This window comes from Labeo rohita, unplaced genomic scaffold (assembly GCF_022985175.1).
Source record: "Labeo rohita strain BAU-BD-2019 unplaced genomic scaffold, IGBB_LRoh.1.0 scaffold_107, whole genome shotgun sequence".
Taxonomy (NCBI): domain Eukaryota; kingdom Metazoa; phylum Chordata; class Actinopteri; order Cypriniformes; family Cyprinidae; genus Labeo; species Labeo rohita.
The window spans coordinates 20,550-40,000 of NW_026127197.1; the positions used below are offsets into that span (position 1 = coordinate 20,550).

At 35.6% G+C, this 19,451-nt stretch overlaps 1 protein-coding gene across 1 annotated transcript in view; it reads right to left on the reverse strand.

Annotated features, from left to right (window-relative positions):
* Positions 1–2,682: 2,682 nt before the first annotated feature.
* gpr139 (G protein-coupled receptor 139) overlaps positions 2,683–19,451 on the reverse strand; it is a 17,647-nt gene continuing 878 nt past the window's right edge. Inside the window, exon 2 of the mRNA XM_051100665.1 lies at positions 2,683–7,489. Within this exon, the coding sequence (XP_050956622.1) occupies positions 6,522–7,489 (968 nt within the window). The 3' untranslated portion in view covers positions 2,683–6,521. The remainder of the gene's footprint in view (positions 7,490–19,451) is intronic.

The window sequence follows — 19,451 nt, forward strand, 5'->3', positions numbered from 1 at the left end:
ACACATTAACATACACCAATTAATATCATTAATTAATATTATGCTATATACATTTTTTAAATATACATTTAGATGATATATACATTTATATAATGTGTATTATAACACAATAATAATTAGAACATAATACAAGTGTATTATCATATAATATAATATAATATAATATAACATAGTATAATATAATATAATAAGTCCAAGAATATATATAATCACAAAATAGAATATACAAAATAATAATAAAATAAATATAATTATATGGATTGTATAGACACATTAATACACTTACAAACACTAATATTTATTAATTAATATTATACAGTATTTACACACACACACACACACACACACATATATATATATATATATATATATATATATAGTCTAAATTATATTATACAAAACATTAATATTAGTATAGTAATTATATATTTATTGTATACATGCATTAATACACTAACACATTAACATACACCAATTAATATCATTAAATAATATTATGCTATATACATTTTTTAAATATGCATTTAGATTATATATACATTTATATAATGTGTATTATAACACAATAATAATTAGAACATAATACAAGTGTATTATCATATAATATAATATAATATAACATAGTATAATATAATATAATAAGTCCAAGAATATATATAATCACAAAATAGAATATACAAAATAATAATAAAATAAATATAATTATATGGATTGTATAGACACATTAATACACTTACAAACACTAATATTTATTAATTATTATTATATATATATATATACTCTAAATTATAATATTATACAAAACATTAATATTAGTATAGTAATTATACATTGTATACAGGCATTAATACACTAACACACTAACATTAATTATTAATTTTATGCTATATGCATTTAAATATATATACATTATTAATATACATATAATATATATGTATATATTTTCTGTATATATATTTCTAATTCATATTAATTAGTAATATTACTAAAATTATTATTTTTATTTCAAATATGGGTTATACATTTCTTCAACACAAATTCACCACATTGGTTCTTTTATTCATTAGGCTTATATAAGTCATCTTCATATGTTCACAGTCACAGAATTAAGTCAGATTAACTTCAGACATTAAATTTAGGTAAAAGGTGATACATTTTTAATGATTATGTGTTCAAGAAAATATACATCAGAATAACTTGCATGCTATTTTTCATAACATACAGTACATTCACTGCAAATACACAAATACATTCACTTGGCCTACATATAGAAAGATTCACTGCTGATCAGCCAAACATCTTAAAGAAACTGTAAAAAGATGTCTCTATATCGCAAACAATGCAAATATGCTTCATATTTGATCACATACATTCATTCTTGTACACATATCAAAGGTTAACAGCCTCATTGACTTCATTAAATAAAATATGTACAATATTGTTCAAATATGTGCTCAAAAATAAACATTTTACCATCTCTTAGATCGCATAAGCAGACATGACCTTATCAAAAGATTAAAGGATCAGGAAACATATTTCTTACCTCCTTATTTGTTATTTTTTGCATGAAGGCTGATCGTGGCGTATCAATACATTGGCAGTAATGTCCAAATATATACGCTTTGTGATTGTTCAGAGGAAGGATTGCTGAACATGAGGACATTTATTATTGGTTTTTGATTGGCCCTTCAAGTAGTGGCCTCAAAAAGTATATGAACACATAAAAACATACAAACCTCTTTGCATTATACAAAATATCAAACTGTCCAATGCAATGACATTCAGACTTGAGTCACAATACTTTTTAGTGGCCACTCTGGATTCTATTTATGTCATTTTTTGCACTTTCCATTAATAGTAATGTAAATAGTCTGTGTAGACAATCTAGGTGAAAAAGGACAGAGGCAAACATGGTAGAAACAAATAAATAAGACAGAATAAAGATGATATACAGTACAGACACTTTAGCAGCACCTTGACATTCTAGTCTATAATTTTGCTTAATTGGTATTCTGTACACACCTAGAATACGACATTACACGCTTTTTGCCTATATTTCACTGACACAGATCTCACAGGTTATACAGGTTAACCTTAAAGTCACCACAGGGCTCCTATTTCCTGAACGTTCTACTCACCAAGCAAAAAAAAAAAAAACTCAGATTTGGTAAGACTTTACATTACAGGGTCCATATTAATATAATTGATTACAATAGCAAGAACAATCAATATGCATAATTACAGGCTGCTCCACAAAAATAATTGCATATTAAGAGCATTCTGATTACTGTTACACACACTTTACATAATTACATTTTAAAAACCATCAAATGCAAATGTGTTGACGTTTCCTAGCAGGGTGGATTTTCTGTTTAAAATGTTTTGCATTTAATTTACATCACAGGGCTGGTAAAACCACAATTTGCTACTTGCTATTGCTAGTATGGTGGAAATATTGATTCATTTTAGTGAGTGAACCAGTAGGATTGTCTTGGTTCACTCGAATCTGTTCAGTTTGTTCAATAAATGATTCTTGTTCGGTGCATGTAATCTGGATTATGTAATCAGATTCCAAAAATGTACTTGTAATTAATTACATTCTGTTTTGAAATGTTCATAATCAGATTACAGTTACTTTTTATGGATTAAATGATTACAAATGTATTGATTCTTTCTAAAAAAAAAAAAAAAAAAAAAAAAAAAAAAAAAAAAATTCATCATATTGAAAACAATGAGTATTTACAATATAGCCATGTAAATAATTGCCATGTAAATGTCATGTAAATTAATTTACCACCTATGCATTTGAATCTGGGGACAAAAGCACCTCTCTGTCAAGTTCACAGTGTATTAAATAAATAATTACGCAAATTACTAAACACTGCTGATGTACAACTGATGTAAACCTGGAAGACTTTGAGCATGCAATGGTGTTTCCATGTTTATTAATGTTTATTCATGTGATACATGGATTCCCAAACCTTTTCGTCAGTCAAACCACTTTGACCTAAAATATTTACTTGAACTCCCCCTGAGATTTAAATGTAATATTTCAATAATTTAATAACACACTTGCATGTTTTCTAATATTCATCCATTGCATGGGTCAAATTATCGATTTTTTTTATGCCAAAAAATCATTAGGATATTAAGTAAAGATCATGTTCCATAAAGATATTTTGTTGTTCATTTTTGATTAGTAATATGCATTGCTAAGGACTTTATCTGAACAACTTCAAATTCGATTTTCTCAGTGTTTTTTTTTTTTTTTTTTTTTTTTTTGCACCCTCAGATTCCAGATTTTCAAATAGTTGTATCTCGGCCAAATATTGTCCCATCCTAACAAATCATACATCAATGGAAACCTTATTTGTTCAGATGTATAAATCTCAATTTCCAAAAATTTACCCTTATGAATGGTTTTGTGGTGCAGGGTCACATATACATTTTGTAAATTCTGAACACAAAAAAAGTTATGGACTGCAGCTTTAAATAAACAAGTTAGGTCAAAAGTAATCTAAAAGTAATCCAAAAGTAGTCAGAATACATTACCTAAAATTAGTAATCTAGATTACATTACTGACTATAATTTTCATCATGTACTGTAATTTGTAATCAGTAACAGACTACAGTTTGTAAGCAGTCTACCCAGCACTGCGGTATGTAAGTTTGTATACTCTTTAAAGACAAAAAAATAGTCACATGTTTCACTTATAAGTCCATATTCACTTATTTGTATGGAGGAGCATTATTAGAAAGAACGTGTGACCTTGCAAACAAGACAACAAGTTAATAATTTTCGTCCATTACCCTGAAAGTGAAAGATCAAACATTTTAAATGTGTAAACTACACTTATCATCTTTAAGGTGTATGCAAGCATACATACCTCAAACTGCTCTTCAGGGATTGGACTAAAAGCCACAAAAAGGCCAATTTTTTAAATGGACGCTGTAATGGAAAGTAACCGCTTTCAGTCCTGAAAGACACCATTTGTCTCTTTTACATTTCAACACCAACACAGCATTTAGCATTCATAGTTGGCCCTGGTGTAATGAGACAGGTGGACACAGCCTTGTCTACGACAGAGATCATACATTTTTAAGTTGTCTACCTTATCTACGCACATGTTCCCCGCTGTATTAAATATATATGCACCACAGTTAAAGCACTCCAGATGGCAGCCTGTTACTCCACGCCGCAGTGAAGATAAATGAATGTGGTTTCCTCCAATAGCTCACTCTGGAGACAGCAATTGATTTTATTTGAAAAGCCTTCTCTTTTTCACCTTCTTTCTTCTTGAGGCTGCCCGGGAAAGGATAAATGAGTGTGCGTACGTGTGTGACAGAAGTTGAAAAGTCTTAATTATTTAGTGTTTGTCACTGTGATAGAAAATCTGTGCATGTACTGAGCAATGAGTGTCGACGTTGCTTAGAATATTGATTTAACCGATAAAGAATAATTCCTTTCTGAAGGTATTTTTTGCCTTAATTGTACACTTAACAGTCAGTTGCACCAGAAGCTTTTTGCTGAAGCAGAAGTCATTGCGTTTTTGTTATTCTTCATCAGGCAGTAATAACGAAGCAGGTTTCCAGCACTGAGCATATCTAAAGGCTTGATTCTTTAATAAGAGCTTGTGCTGTTTGCGACCGGCCCTTGGAGACCAACAGCATATTAAACGAAAATGCCAGCGTGGTTTTTTTAATGTCACACAGGGAGGGAGGGCTCTGTCTCTCTGCTGAGAAGGTGAGAGGGGAAAGGTGGTTCACATACAGTAACATCTCGTTGGCTCCAGCTTTGAATCCTTTTTTCTTCACAGGAAATGTTGCTTTGGTGCGCATTCAACTGAAACCATGCTAGAGGCTAGGGCTGGGCAATACATCGAATACTGAAGTTAAAAATGTAGAATATCATGTAAATTGTGATCATGTTAAAAGCTAAGGTAATATGTGATGAATATAGCTGTTTTGTGGGATTTCAAGTGCTCCCATGCCCATGTGTGTGAGTGCGTTGTGAAGAGCATCAAAGGTTTCTATTTTCAGCGTTTAACAGCATTAAGCATTGTAACCAATCACAAGCACTGACCAATCAGAGGCATGAAAGTCACAATCCACTCAGTCCACTTTCTTTATTCTACAAGCTCACAGATTGCTTATGGAAGCCTTTCCCACCTCCGAATAACTGAATCGCCACTGAACTCGCATCTGAGTTTATATCTCGCAATTCTTTTTTTTTCACTATTCTGACTTTTTCGCATAATTGTCTATTTCTCTCAGAATTGTGAGCTTATATCTCACAATTCTGACTTTACAACTCGTAATTGTGAGTTTGTGTTTGCGTCTTACAATTATGAGAGAAAAAAGGTCAGAATTGCACACTGTAAAAATCAATTTGTTGAGTCAACTTAAAATAATTTGTTACCTGGCTGCCTTTAAAATGTTAAGTTAAGTCAAATCAAAAAAGTTAAGTCAACTTGAAATGTTAAGTTAAGTGACAACTTATATATTTGAGTTGATTTAACTTTTAACAATTTTTAGGCAGCTGGATAAGAAGCCCAGCTTTTAAGATTAGCAAACCAAATGTTTAGTTTAGTCAACTCAAATATCTAAGTTGTGACTTAGTACAACTTAACATTTCAAGTTGACTAAACTTATTTGAGTTGACTGAACTTAAAATTTTAAGGCAGCAGGGTAACAAATTGTAACAAGTTGACTCAACATTTTATTTATTTATTTATTTATTTTTTTTTTTTTTTTTACAGTGCAGAGTATGGCTGTTTCTAAAGCAAGCAGTGCCATCTGCTGTTCAAAACTAAGCTCAGATTTTACTCCAGAAAGAACCGCAAAGTATTCAGAAAATCTCAGAACTGATGCTGAATCATTTCTCAGTTTGTGATGCATCCATTTATTTCCCCAGCCCTAATAACTATGCAAACGTGATGTAAATAAGAGAGTAATATAAATTAGATAAATACTTTTTTTAAGTAGTGTTCATTTTGCAGTAAACAATTTTTCATGAGGGCCAAAAAACCCACCTTTTTAAATTTATAGAAAGCAAATGGAAAAGTATTGATATATATAACAAATATTGTCAAAATTTGAAATAAATAGTGAGATATAATTTTTTTATATATATTTTTTTATATTGCCCAGCCCTACTAGAGACAAACTCTTTAAATCACATCAACATACATTGGTCTTACTGGACAGTCATTGACTGGAATGCGCACAAGCCTTTCATAATTTCTCTTGACTTTGAGACTGAGTCTTTTTTTGCATTAATATCCTGAAAGGCGTAGGCATGTTATAGCTTAATGACCACTCCTGTTTATTTTTTTTGCCAGAGAAAGAACCACATTTTGGCTGTAAGATGTCTCTGAACCTGACACTGAATCTTTCGTTGAGGCACTTTCCAACAAACTGATCACCGCCTTCAGCTCATCACCAGTCGGGAAGGACTTTTCCCAAGCTCGTCTGACTTAGTAGCCAGCGTTATATTGGTACAGAATGACTTGAGTTGGCATTCAGGAGGATATGCAGACTGGTTTGCCGTTCTTGTCGTACTGGTACACCAGCATCTTAATGCAGTGCGAGTTGGCTGGTGAGATCCAAGGGCTGCTGGTGATGGAGAAGTTGTGACTGGCGTAAAATGGCGGCGGCTGCTTCCTGCATCGGAAAAGGGCCTTTAGCACCGTGCCGGCCATCCTGCGGAAACGTTTGCTGATGAAGCAGTAGAGGAAGAAGTTGACGCCGGTGTTGAGAAGCGCCAGCATGTTCGCCACATCTGTGACCAAATGCAGCAGCCTGGCCGGTCCAGGCATCGCCGGTTGGGCCGTGTAAAGGTGGTAAAGGATCATGAGGGTGCGTGGTGCCCAAAGCACGGCGAACACTGAGGTGATGGCCAGCAGGATGGCCGTGGTTTTTCCAGTGGAGTAGCCACGCAGACGGAAGCAGCTACGGCGGCAGCGAAGCTTGCGTACGATGATAGCGTTGAGCGAGAAGAAAACAGAGCAGGGGAGCAGGTAAACCGTTGCACAGTGGACCCAAACCAACACGTGTTGGCCTGCGCTGCTACTGCGGCCACCAGCGCTTGCTCCCGGCAGCCCGTGCCACAGCTCCGGCCACCAGTAATATGGGACGCTGGTGATCAGGCATCCAGCGTACACCGCCAAGATCACTTTGCGAGTTCGGGCCGGGTAGGAGACGGTGTGGTAGCGCAGCGGATGGCACACGGCAATGTATCGGTCCACGGTCAGGGGAACCGTGATCCAGATGGAGGTGTGGATAGAGGAGAACTCCAGAACTTGCACCGCTTTGTTGAGTGAGTGGGGCAGAGGCGCTCCGAGAATGAAGTCCTCCAACAGGAAGTCCACGAACACGATCAACAGCAGGACCAGGATGTCAGCTATGGCCAGGGCCAGTAGGTAGTTATAAGATGATTTCTGTCGCCGCAGCACCAGTTGAGAAAGGATGATCACCGTGAGGATGTTTGCTGTGGAACGTGAGAAGAAATGGAGACAGCAGAAGATGAGAAAGATGAAGGGGTGGCTGAGAAAGTGTTGAAGTCAGTCTTGCTGCATAATGACACATACAGGTGAGAAAATGCATCTTTGTTAAACTTATGGGTGTAAAGAATGAGTCACACAATTTCACATTGGAATTGCAGTACCACAAATGGTAACTAAATTCAGCGAAGCTAAAATCAAAAGCTGCTCCACCTTTCTTATCCACTGCATTCACTCAACATGCATGCGCTCATTTTAAGCATGCATTCATGTACACACACATGCATTCTAATGCTGTCAAATGCATGTTCACACACTCACACACCCACGTTTGTGGATGCACATATAGAATCCTCACATCATGCAATCACATGCAAACACTCAAATGAACACATCCATGTACATGCATTTAGACAGATTTACATTCATGCATTCACACGCACACTCAAATTCAGCAAATGCAATCACATGCATAAGTTCACACACACACACACACACACACACACACACTGTAATTTATCATTTGTCAGGCATAAATTAATATTCATGTGTATGCATTCACATACATGCACAAAATCTAATTCACACCCATGCATCTAGATGCACAAACTCAAATTCACATGCATGCACATACAGTCAAATGCACTACAATTCGGATATGTTTCCATACATGTATTGACATATATGTTCAGATGCATATATAAACATTCATGTGCATGTGTTCTCACACACTAAAATTCACATGCGTAAGCCACATACACATTCAGATGCATTCACACTTATATACTCAAAATCACACACATGTACATGCACATCAACACACGTGTAGCCATGTATACAGATTCACATGCAAATCCAAATGCATGAGAGAACTTGACCTTCTGAGACTTTGTCATTCACTTCGTCCCTCTTCTTCCTGCCTGCCTGTTTTCCTCCACAGCTTTCACCTCTGTCTCACTGTGACCTTCAGTAAAAACTGAACAAGCAGCAGCAACATGTGTGTAATTACATCCAATCGCTGGTGCTTATGCAGTATTCTACGTCCATGTCACAATGACCCAGGAAAAAGGCCCAAGGATACACAGACGCTCTAGCATCCAGTCTTTTCTCTTCTAGACCTTTTCACTACCTTGCCTTATTCACTGTGGGTCACGCATACACAGCGTGAGGTGTACGGGCAGAAGAAATGACCAGCGATTGTAATGACCTCTCACTGTGATAAAAAGAGCATGCACACAAAAGGCCTGCCTTTATTTAAGCCAAACAATTTAACACAGCAGTAGGGGATGCATGGAGGATAAAGCCTCATTACAAAAGACCTCAGGAAACATTCTGCGATATGTTAACCTAAAAAGTAATTCAATAAAAGTTGCAGCAAATTTCCCACAATGGCCTTGCTGTAGCCAATGTTCTGCTGTGTGGAGCGATATACTGGATGGAAACTTCAAAGTGTTTTGCACCCATGGTGTGTCTCTGCCTGTCTGACAGTCATTTGGGCTGCTAATAAAGATGGAATTGGATTACATATGCCAGTCAGGAGTCTGGAGAATCGCACTTCACAGTTCCAGAACATCAGCTGATTACAAATTACAAAGACTCCAGCTTCAAACTCACACATACACATTTGCATAAACGCTGGCAATCTCAGGCACACAGGCTTCCTTTTAAAGATGTATAGACAAATGAAAAGACAGACAGAGAAAGGTTTGATTGAGTCATTTGCATCACGTTTGAAGAAAAGATGCAGGTTTTACCTTTTCAGAACACACACATTAAAAATTCAAACAAAGCTATCTATCTCTCTGTTGAACTCACAAACATTTAGTGCTTAGAGGTTAGTCTTTCATAGCTTAGTAAACTTAAAGGTGTTTTTAGTTTCATTTAAGTATGTGGTTAGAAAAATAGCATATTAGCATATTACATGTTTAAAAAAAACAGCATATGCTGGTTAGGTATGTTTTGAAGCATGGCTGCTGGTTTGAGCTGGTCCTTAGCTGGTCATGGGCTAGTCCTAAGCAACTAGCTCCTGCTCAGGACCAGCTTAGGACCAGTTTACGACCAGCACATGGCCAGCTTAAACCAGCTCATGACCAGCTTAAACCAGCTCAAACCAGCAGCCATGCTTAAAAACATACCTAACCAGCATATGCTGTTTTTTTTCAACAGGATATGCTGACTTGACTGTCTATTTCCCATGTGATGACTGAACAGGTAGTGATTACATTATCTTTTTTTTTCTTTCTCTCTCTCTATCATCTTTCCAGGAGGCTGATATGTAAATTAATACTGATTGACCCAAATAAAAGAATTTAACTTCAGATTTTTTACATTCTGCTGAAAAAAAGCACCTAAAACCAGCCTAAGCTGGTTGGCTGGTCTTAGCCGGTTTAAGCTAAAAGTAGCTGGTTTTAGCTGGTCTCCCAGCCTGGGGACCAGTAGCCAAAACCCCTCTAAAACGGCCTGTTGGCCAACTAAGACCAGTTTGGATGACCAAACCAAAAATCCAGTTTTTTTTTTTCCAGCAGGGTAGCCTAAAGTTGACTTTTATTACTGAAAATTGTGCTCATGTACAGAAATGATACCACCTTGATGAGTTACTGTCTCTCTGTTCACTAAACACAACACCTGTAAATACAGTAAATAAACTGAATAAATCTTGCAGAGTCATTATATGAAAACATACCTATTCCTCAACTCCTTATTCTGGTAAATTTAAGAGTTGCTTCATTAATTTGTATTTTGACTAAATTAAAAATAAAATCTCATCACCTGTTTTATTTAAAGGTTCATGAAACCCTAGACTACTTTTTCTGAGGTGTTTGTGTTGCACATCATAGATGACAATGTTAGCTTCTGTTAATTTTAATTGTTGGAAAAAAATGGTTAATTTTTAGCTTTTTTGTGCTATTTACAGTTTGTGACGTGGCAATGGACTATAGTACTTCGATGACGCGCTGGTGTCTCATAATTATTCATGAGGCGGCGTTTTCTTATCCTATGAGAAGACGTTTTGCTGACAGTGTCTCAGACGCTAATTATTTATTAACATGGATTAATTGCTTTGTAAGAGTTGCCCTGGTGTTATAGCAAGAAGCTTTTCAAAAGGGCCAAAATAAGCCTGTAATAGAGGTGCCCTGGATAGCAAGAACTTTTGGGCCAAATGTGTTCGATCGCTGGCACATATGGCTTCGATATGGCATGGCTGAACAGATATGGGCCAGATTGTTACCATATATGTGACCCCGGACCACAGAACCAGTCTTAAGTCGCTGGGGTATATTTGTAGCAATAGCCAAAAATACATTGTATGGGTCAAAATTATTTATTTTTCTTTTATGCCAAAAATCATTAGGAAATTAAGTAAAGATCATGTTCCATTAAGATATTTAGTAAAACTCCTACTGTAAATATATCAAAACTTAATTTTTGATTAGTAATATGCATTAGTAAGTGCTTCATTTGGACAACTTTAAAGGTGATTTTCTCAATTTTTAGATTTTTTTGCACCCTCAGATTCCATATATTCAAATAGTTGTATCTTGACCAAATATTGTCCTATCCTAACAAACCATACATCAATGGAAAGCTTATTTATTCAGGTTTTGTGGGATGTATAAAGCTTAGTTTCAAAAAATGTACCCTTATGACTGGATTTGTGGTCCAGGGTCACATATGTTTTGCCATAAGTTCAGAATTTGCAGAAAATTATTGCATGGTTCACAGCTCCTTTTGAGGTATATGGTCCAGATAACAACAAACACATTAGAACCAAGTAAGGTTTAGCTATGGCTGCCATTGGTAAAAATCGACTTCTGGCTAACATTTGGATTACTTGGAAAACACATCAAGTCTGGCTGATGCCAGGCAGGCCACACCTCGGTTGCTATGACGACAGCGCCAATTTGACCAAAAGGTTTTTCAAAACTGTGGTGAGCATTTGTATGTCTGTTCTTGTGGATCAGTTTTAAGTCTTGCAGACATGAGCATTTTTCAAAACTGTGGTGAGAGCTAACCAGTGCTGAAACAGGGGGGCTTCATGACACTTTAACGGCCGGTTAGACGACGCACTATTGTGATACTAACAGCTGATTGGCTTTGGATCTCCCTCGTGACCGCCGCTTTTCAACGACGTTACGTTATTTGAATATCCAGTTTGACTGGCAAGTTTAATAATAAGATGAGTGTTAAATTTTTAGCCTCGAATGACGTTCTTTACAACAGCTAACAGTTTCCATCCCATTGGTGAAAGGACAGAAGTAGCAGAAGTGTGATTATCGTTTTGGTCCTTAATAGAGTGTTACTGTCAAATTATTTTACACAGTTTTGAATTCAGGCTTGTCCAATGGTCCATAAATTCGAGGGTACAAAACCTTCAGTTCAGTTCTGGCGACGTGTATTGAGCTATAAAATTAAAGTGGATCAGTCAGATCGTTTGGTTTCAGGAGAATTAGATGATAGTTCATATTCTATCTTTGGCACTTGATTGCAGACTTCGGTATCTTACCCAATCCAAGCACAATTGAGAGCTGTTCTGAAACTCAAGTGAGATTACTAGGGTCTTTTTAGCAAGAGAAAATCCTGAGATTCAGGAGACAAATGTCTCCTTTTGATGCCATTGCTTTCTAAAAGAAACAACTGAGATCTCATTTTAGATTTGTCTTTTCTACGGGCTGCACAAAACAAGCTTTCCAGTGTCAAACTCACTAACAGGATAATGAAGGTTATTTTTGTGTCAGTTCAGTGACAACAGCCTAAACTCTATTACAGCACAAGTGAATGCTTTGATTGCTATTGCTTGATACTTGCCATAGTAACGATATTTGCTATACAATTCAATTACTCATTTCTCTCTGTAGTTTTTGAAATTCAGTTTCCAGTGCTAGGTAGATTACTAACAAATTGCTATCCATTACTGATTCCATATTACATGACACAAATTGTAGTTACATAATCCATTGCCTTACATATTTGTGACCCTGGACCACAAAACCAATCATAAGGGTCATTTTTTTTGAAAATTGATATTTTTATATCATCTGAAAGCTGATGTTTGGGTTCTTAGGATATGGACATTATTTGGCCGAGATACAACAGTTTGAAAATCTGGAATCTGAGGGTGCAGAAAAATCAAAATATTGAGAAAATCGCCTTTAAATCTGTCCAAATGAAGTTCTTAGCAATGCATATTACTAATCAAAAATTAATATATATATATATATATATATATATATATATATATATATATATATATATATATATATATATATATATATATATAATTAATCGTATATTCATCTGAAAATAAATTTGACTGTAAAAACCCCACAAAAGATTAAGTTATTTTTTTTGTTAAATGAGAAAGTAGACATTATAAATTGTAACTTTAGAAAGAAATATTTTATTTGAGTCAGCAAAAAATGTATTACACATAAACATTTAGGCTACAATGGCCTAACGTGAACTATGGAACATAAAAGGAGATCATTAAAAAACATCTCAGTATATTTTGTTCATACAGGGAAAGTCATGCTAAGCAAAACAGCTTTGTTATCAAAAGTCTTCAAAATGCTTTCCTTTATGTTCCACAAAAGAAAGGTTTGAAACGACATGAGGGTGAGTAAATGATAACAGAATTATTATTATTATTATTATTATTATTATTATTATTATTAATGAAATGATACTCTAAATAAGAAACTAAATCTGCCTGCAGGTGGTGGTAAATGTCATTCACACGATTCCTTCAAAACGCGAATTCATTTAGAAACTGAACACTGCTATGTTGGTCAGAGACGTGCAGTAATCCTGCTGTGGGTTCAGAGGTAATGTGCTGCTAAATTGAGCAAAAACACATAATATAATGTTTAAAATATAACACTATATTAACTTACTTTACTGAACTGTTGTATAAAATCACATTTAAGCTTGTGATAGATCGGGACAAAATCAGCACTTGTGTCATATTGCTCTTGCTGCCCGTGTGATATTGTGAGATTTGTGATATTTAGGGCATAACTGCATTTATGGAGTTGTTGCCCTAAATCATCTTTGTCAACAGTCAGCTGTATGAAATATAAGATGATGTACAGGTCTGGGGGCGGGGCCAGCGCGTTAACTGCGTTAAAATATTTTAATCGTGTTATTTTTTCATAACTAATTAATTAAGTTAACGCCTTCACCTGCATGTAATGTGACCATTAATGTCAGAGAACCGTGAACATGCAAATGTGTTTTTTATGCATTTTAATGTGTTTGAAAGACAAAAGCTTTCCAAAGACAAAGACTTGTGTGAATAATATGTAATCATGTAATCAATTAAAAAAAAAAAAAAAAACTGTAGCTTGATTATGAGTATTTTAAAACACAAATTTAAAATATAATTTGCTTACAAGTACCTAATTTTTGGAATCTGATTAGTCCAAATTACATGTAATCAGTTACTACCCAGCACTGTCAGTTTTAGATGTTTTGTTTTTCTAGTCTTAAACTTTTCATGTTTTAGTGTTTGTTTAATTGCTAACGTTTGTTTCAGTGAGTCTTAGGGCTATTAGTTATTTATTTAAGAATGAGTTCTACATACTAGTGATTTGCGTGTCTGTTCTTGGCTGTGTGGATCAGTTTTAAGTCTTGCAGACATTCGTATCTAAGCGTGTTTATGTGCATCAGAGCGTCACTAAGACTGCAGTCCAATGTAAAATCCAGATTCACCAAATCCCGCTTTCAGCTCCCTTTGTTTTACTTTCCTTATCCTCTTTATTCTTCTTTTTCATACTCCACTGTCCATTCCGCTTTTGTTTCTGGATTTTCTCTTTTGCTGGATTAATCTCTCCAGATGCCCCACTGAGAACATACTTTATTTAGACAAACAAAAGGAATCCATTGTGGCCTGGAGGTTGTACATTTCCTGACATTTCCATTTAGCTGTGGTCAACAACGTAAGCATATTGATTTTACTTGACTCCTGTCTTTGTACAGGTCTCTGAGTCCCAGAACAGGGGCAAACCAATTGTAATGGCTCAGTTTGCTTTGAATCCACATGTTTGTTTGTGTCAGACTGGAATACAAGAGTTTTGCTTACAGTATATACTGGATTCTGCATGCTATTTTTCATAAAGTAGCATACATAGTATTTGGCAGCCATTTAAAACAGCTTTATACTACTTTGTTTCCACATGACCTTACTGTGTTGGAATTTTCTACATTTTTGCCAGTTCAAATGAGTCAATAGAAAGATGTTAAATACTGTGGACAATATGCATATAATTGCATCTTTGATGGCTCATTTGTTTTTTTTTCTTGGAAATTTGTTCAGCTTGTTTTATAATGAAATAATGCACATAGAGTTTTGTAGCTGGTAAAAAAGAATATTTATGGCTGGTGCCATTGACAGCAAATGGAGAATTTCGCTGGAGTCTCCAACTTCTCAGATGTTTCTTGTGTGGAAAAACTCATCTCTTGTAGAGCTTGAGAAGAGATCTTTGCATTGTCATTGCAAAATTTGACAAGATGAAGCCTGCAAAAAGTTTTTCTCTGAGTTCAGCAACTCTCACCCTAAAACTTTCACCTGACTTGCTGATCGTCCCGACACAAATGCAAAAAAACGCTCACAAACACTTTCCTCACAGAGACGGTGAGCTCTCAGAGCAGCCTGGATCATTTACCTAAATTGAAAATCATTGGCTCCACCTCTTAACTTGTGAATAACACCACCAGGGTAATGTAGAGCCAGCGAGAGGATCGTTACTGCAGATCTGTGACCTTCCAACACACGTTATGTTATAGTCAGTTTCTGGATGAAAACCCTTCATCTTCAATAGAACCAAAACACATGAATCAAACAGTCCTTCAAAGTACAGCCTTCAGTGCAAGAAGGCAATGAAATAAGACTAACCTCTTCCAATTAGTGACCTTAATGAGCCTCACCTCCAGCGATCAATCGAACAGGCATGAGCTCATCTGAACACACTTGGTTCTGTGGTTTCTCTTATTTTCTGATTTAGTGAAATTGGGAACGTGCAATGATACAACTGTAAATTGCAGGTTTTTACAAGTTGCCATGCAGTTCACAGCTGTGCAGCTGAACATAAAATATCACAATACATAATGCATTTTTTGGTACAATTTAATATCTGGGTTGTATTTTCTTAAATTTGGTGATTTATTTTTTATTTTTTTAAAAGGATATCAAGCAACCTGTCCCTGTTGGCATGTGTCTAATTAAAGGATTAGTTCACTTCCAGAACAAAACCTGACAGATAATGTACTCATCCCTTTGTCATCCTAGATAATCATGTCTTTCCTTCTTCAGTCATGAAGAAATTATGTTTTTGGGGAAAACATTTTAGGATTTCTCTCCATGTGGTGGACTTCTATGGTGCCCCCAAATTTAAACCTCCGAAATGTAGTTTAAATGCAGCTTCAAAGGGCTCTAAACAATCCCAGCCGTGGAACAAGGGTCTTATCTAGCAAAACAGTTGGTTAATATTATTCATTTTTTAACACTTTTACGCTTGTCTGTGTGAACTCTGTTTTTTCCGGTCATGCCAGTTAGGGTACGTCTAAAAACTCCAATCTCCTTTTCTCCTCCAACTTCAAAATCGTTCTACATTGCTGCAGAAGTACCAACCCAGAGGTTACAAAGTCAACATGCAAAGAAAATCAAACACCCCTTACAAAAATAGGTAAAAAAGAGTGATGTAGGACGATTTTGAAGTTGGAGGAGAAAATGAGACGGGAGTTTTTAGACGTACTCCAACTGCCATGACTGGAAAAAAAACTGTAATAAATCTTTTTTATTTATGTATTTTTTTTTTAAATTAACCGATCGTTCCGCTAAATAAGACCCTTATTCCTCGGCTGGGATTGTTTAGAGCCCTTTGAAGCTGCATTTAAAATGCATTTTGGAAGTTCAAATTTGGGGTCACCATTGAAGTCCATTATATGGAGAGAAATCCTGAAATTAGTCAAAAAACTAATTTCTTTACAACTGAAGAAAGAAAGACATGAACATCTTGGATGACAAGGGGGTGAGTACATTATCTGTAAATTTTTGTTCTGGAAGTGAACTAATCCTTTACCTAGCTTCTGTAACAACTTACAGATGAACGTTGTTAAACGGTCTTTGACATTAAAAGCCTATTTACTGTATTTTGCTGTTCCAACTATTTTTTTTATATTATTATTTGCAATTAGCATTTTTTGTTTTGTAAATTTGTAATCATTTGCATGCAATTTCACAATTAATTGATATGTCTACATGGGATATTTGTATTTTAAAAAAACATCATGTAGACATATCTACATTATTTGTCAGCTACTATAAAACTGCAAACAAAAACGATCACTCTTCACCTCTTCTCTCTTTAATCACACCTGCTTTTAGTCAGCCCCTCTCTCTCTTTTCACTCTCTTTCCATCCATTCTCTATGCTTTTCTCACTTTCTGTGTACAGTACCTTTGAGAGGTTTCACTTCTTCACCTCCTCTCCATTTCTGCTTGTTTTATCACCTCCATCTACCCAAATCACTGCCAGGTGTGATGACTTTCACACACCGTTGAATAAAGACTCAAATCTCATCTCATCACGGCCCTATTTGTCCCACCAACCCGTGTCGGAGTCGAAATTCAAGCTGCTATTTAGCAATCGAGCAACATGAAGACTGCCTGCCTTCGAAAGCAAATGAAAATATTTGTGTAAACTGCTCAGGCTGAGTGCTTCGCTCAAGGGCACGGCGATTTATCTCAATCTGACAGCGAATCATTCCGCTGAAACTGTGTCACGCGGTGTCCGACCTGAGAGAGAAGCTTCGATTAACATGTTCGGTGCACCTGCAAATAATACCATTAGTCATAAACGAGCAATCAACCTCCAGTTGTGCAGGGACAAAACGTAATTTTAGTGTCCAAGAGGATGAATATTAAACGCTTGAGGCCAATTAATACGACGACTACTCAAGACATCTAATGCATCATCTATCTTACTCCCCAGGTCATTCCAGTTATAGCCGGATCTAATTTCAGCATCTGTGGAATAACAGGTATTTCTTGCTGATGTATCATGTGAGACTCTGAATTCTGAATGTCACTGATGACCTTTGCAAACAGTGTTTTTCCTCAGTTCTGATGCCAACACGGCTGCGTCTCACAAGGTTACAGACCATTTGGTCAAGGATGCTACCAGATAATCAAGATAAAGTGGGATAAGACAAAATTTTAATAATCTGCATCTATTGATCGCCCACAAATGTTAATATTGGGGTGATGCACTCACTTCAGTCATGTGCATCTATAAATACACAGACAAGCTGTGTAATAAAACAGGCATTGTATCTAAAATAATCAATATTTAAGAATCTGCATGAAAAAACTGTGCTGACTGGCTACAAATGTACATTTGGGGAACAATGGACTCATCTCACCTCTTAAACACTTAACAAATGCACAGATAAAAACATGAATTGTGTACTCAAGATTTTAAGAATCTGCATTAAAAAAAAAAAAGGTATTTACAGGTACAAATCTGAAAATTTGGGGTGATGCACTTCACACATTTATATACAAAGTCATGCATAAAAATAGGCATTGTTCACTAAATAATCGAGATGAAATTGGACCAAAGACACAATTTTAAGAATCTACAATGAAATGCTTACATCGATTAATCACAAATGTGAATTCTGGGTGACAATGCATTTCCCTCAGCCCTGTGCATTTCATTGTATACTAAATTATGAACATTTTATGAATCTGCATTGAAATTCTGTACCAGTTGGCCACAAATGTGAATTCTAGAGATGCTGCACTCCCCCTATGCACTTCATATATGCACAGAAAAAAACAACAACAAAAAAACATGCATTGTGCTCTAAATAATCAATATTTTAAGAATCTGCATGACAAACCTATATTGATGGGCACAAATGTGAATAATGAGGGTGATGCACTCCTGTCACTTCATGAATACACGAAGTCATGCATAAAAACATGGATTGTGCACTAAATAATCAAGATTTTAAGAGTCTTGTAAGAAACCTGTTGACAGGTACAAATGTGAATATTAGGGACGATGCACTCATCTCACCTCTGTGCACTTCTTATATGGACAAAGTCATGCATAAAAGCACTAAATAATCAAGCTTTTAAAGAACTTGCATGAAAAACTGGTGCAGATCGGCCACAAATGTGAATATATGACAGATAAAAACATGCATTGTGCTCTAAATAATCATGATTTTAATAATCTGCATGAAAAACCTCTATTGACAGGTACAAATGTGAATATTGAGGGTGATGCACTCCTCTCACTTCATGAATATACAAGACCATGCATAAAAACATGCATTGTGTACTAAATAATGAAGATTTTGAGAATCTTGTGAAAAACCGGTTGACAGGTACAAGTGAATATTGGGGACGATGCACTCTTCTCACCCCTGTGCATTTACAAATGCACAAAGTCATGCATAAAATCACTAAATAATCAAGCTGTTAAGAATCTGCATGAAAAAATCAGTGTGGATTGGCCGCAAATGTGAATATTTGACAGATAAAGCATGCATTTGTGCTCTAAATAATCAAGATTTTAAGAATCTGCATGAAAAGCCTGTATTGACAGGTACAAATGTGAATATTGGGGACGATGCACTCTTCTCACCCCTGTGCACTTCACAAAAGCACAAAGTTATGCATAAAAGCACTAAATAATCAAGCTGTTAAGAATCTGCATGAAAAAAGAAACGGTGTAGATTGGCCACAAATGTGAATATTTGACAGACAAAAACATGCATTGTGCTCTAAATATCAGGATTTTAAGAATCTGCATGAAAAACCTGTATTGACCGGTACAAATGTGAATATTAGTGATGATGCACTCTTCTCACCCCATGCACTTTATAGATGCGCAGAATCATGGCTTTTGTACTGAATAATCACGATTTTAAGAATCTGAAT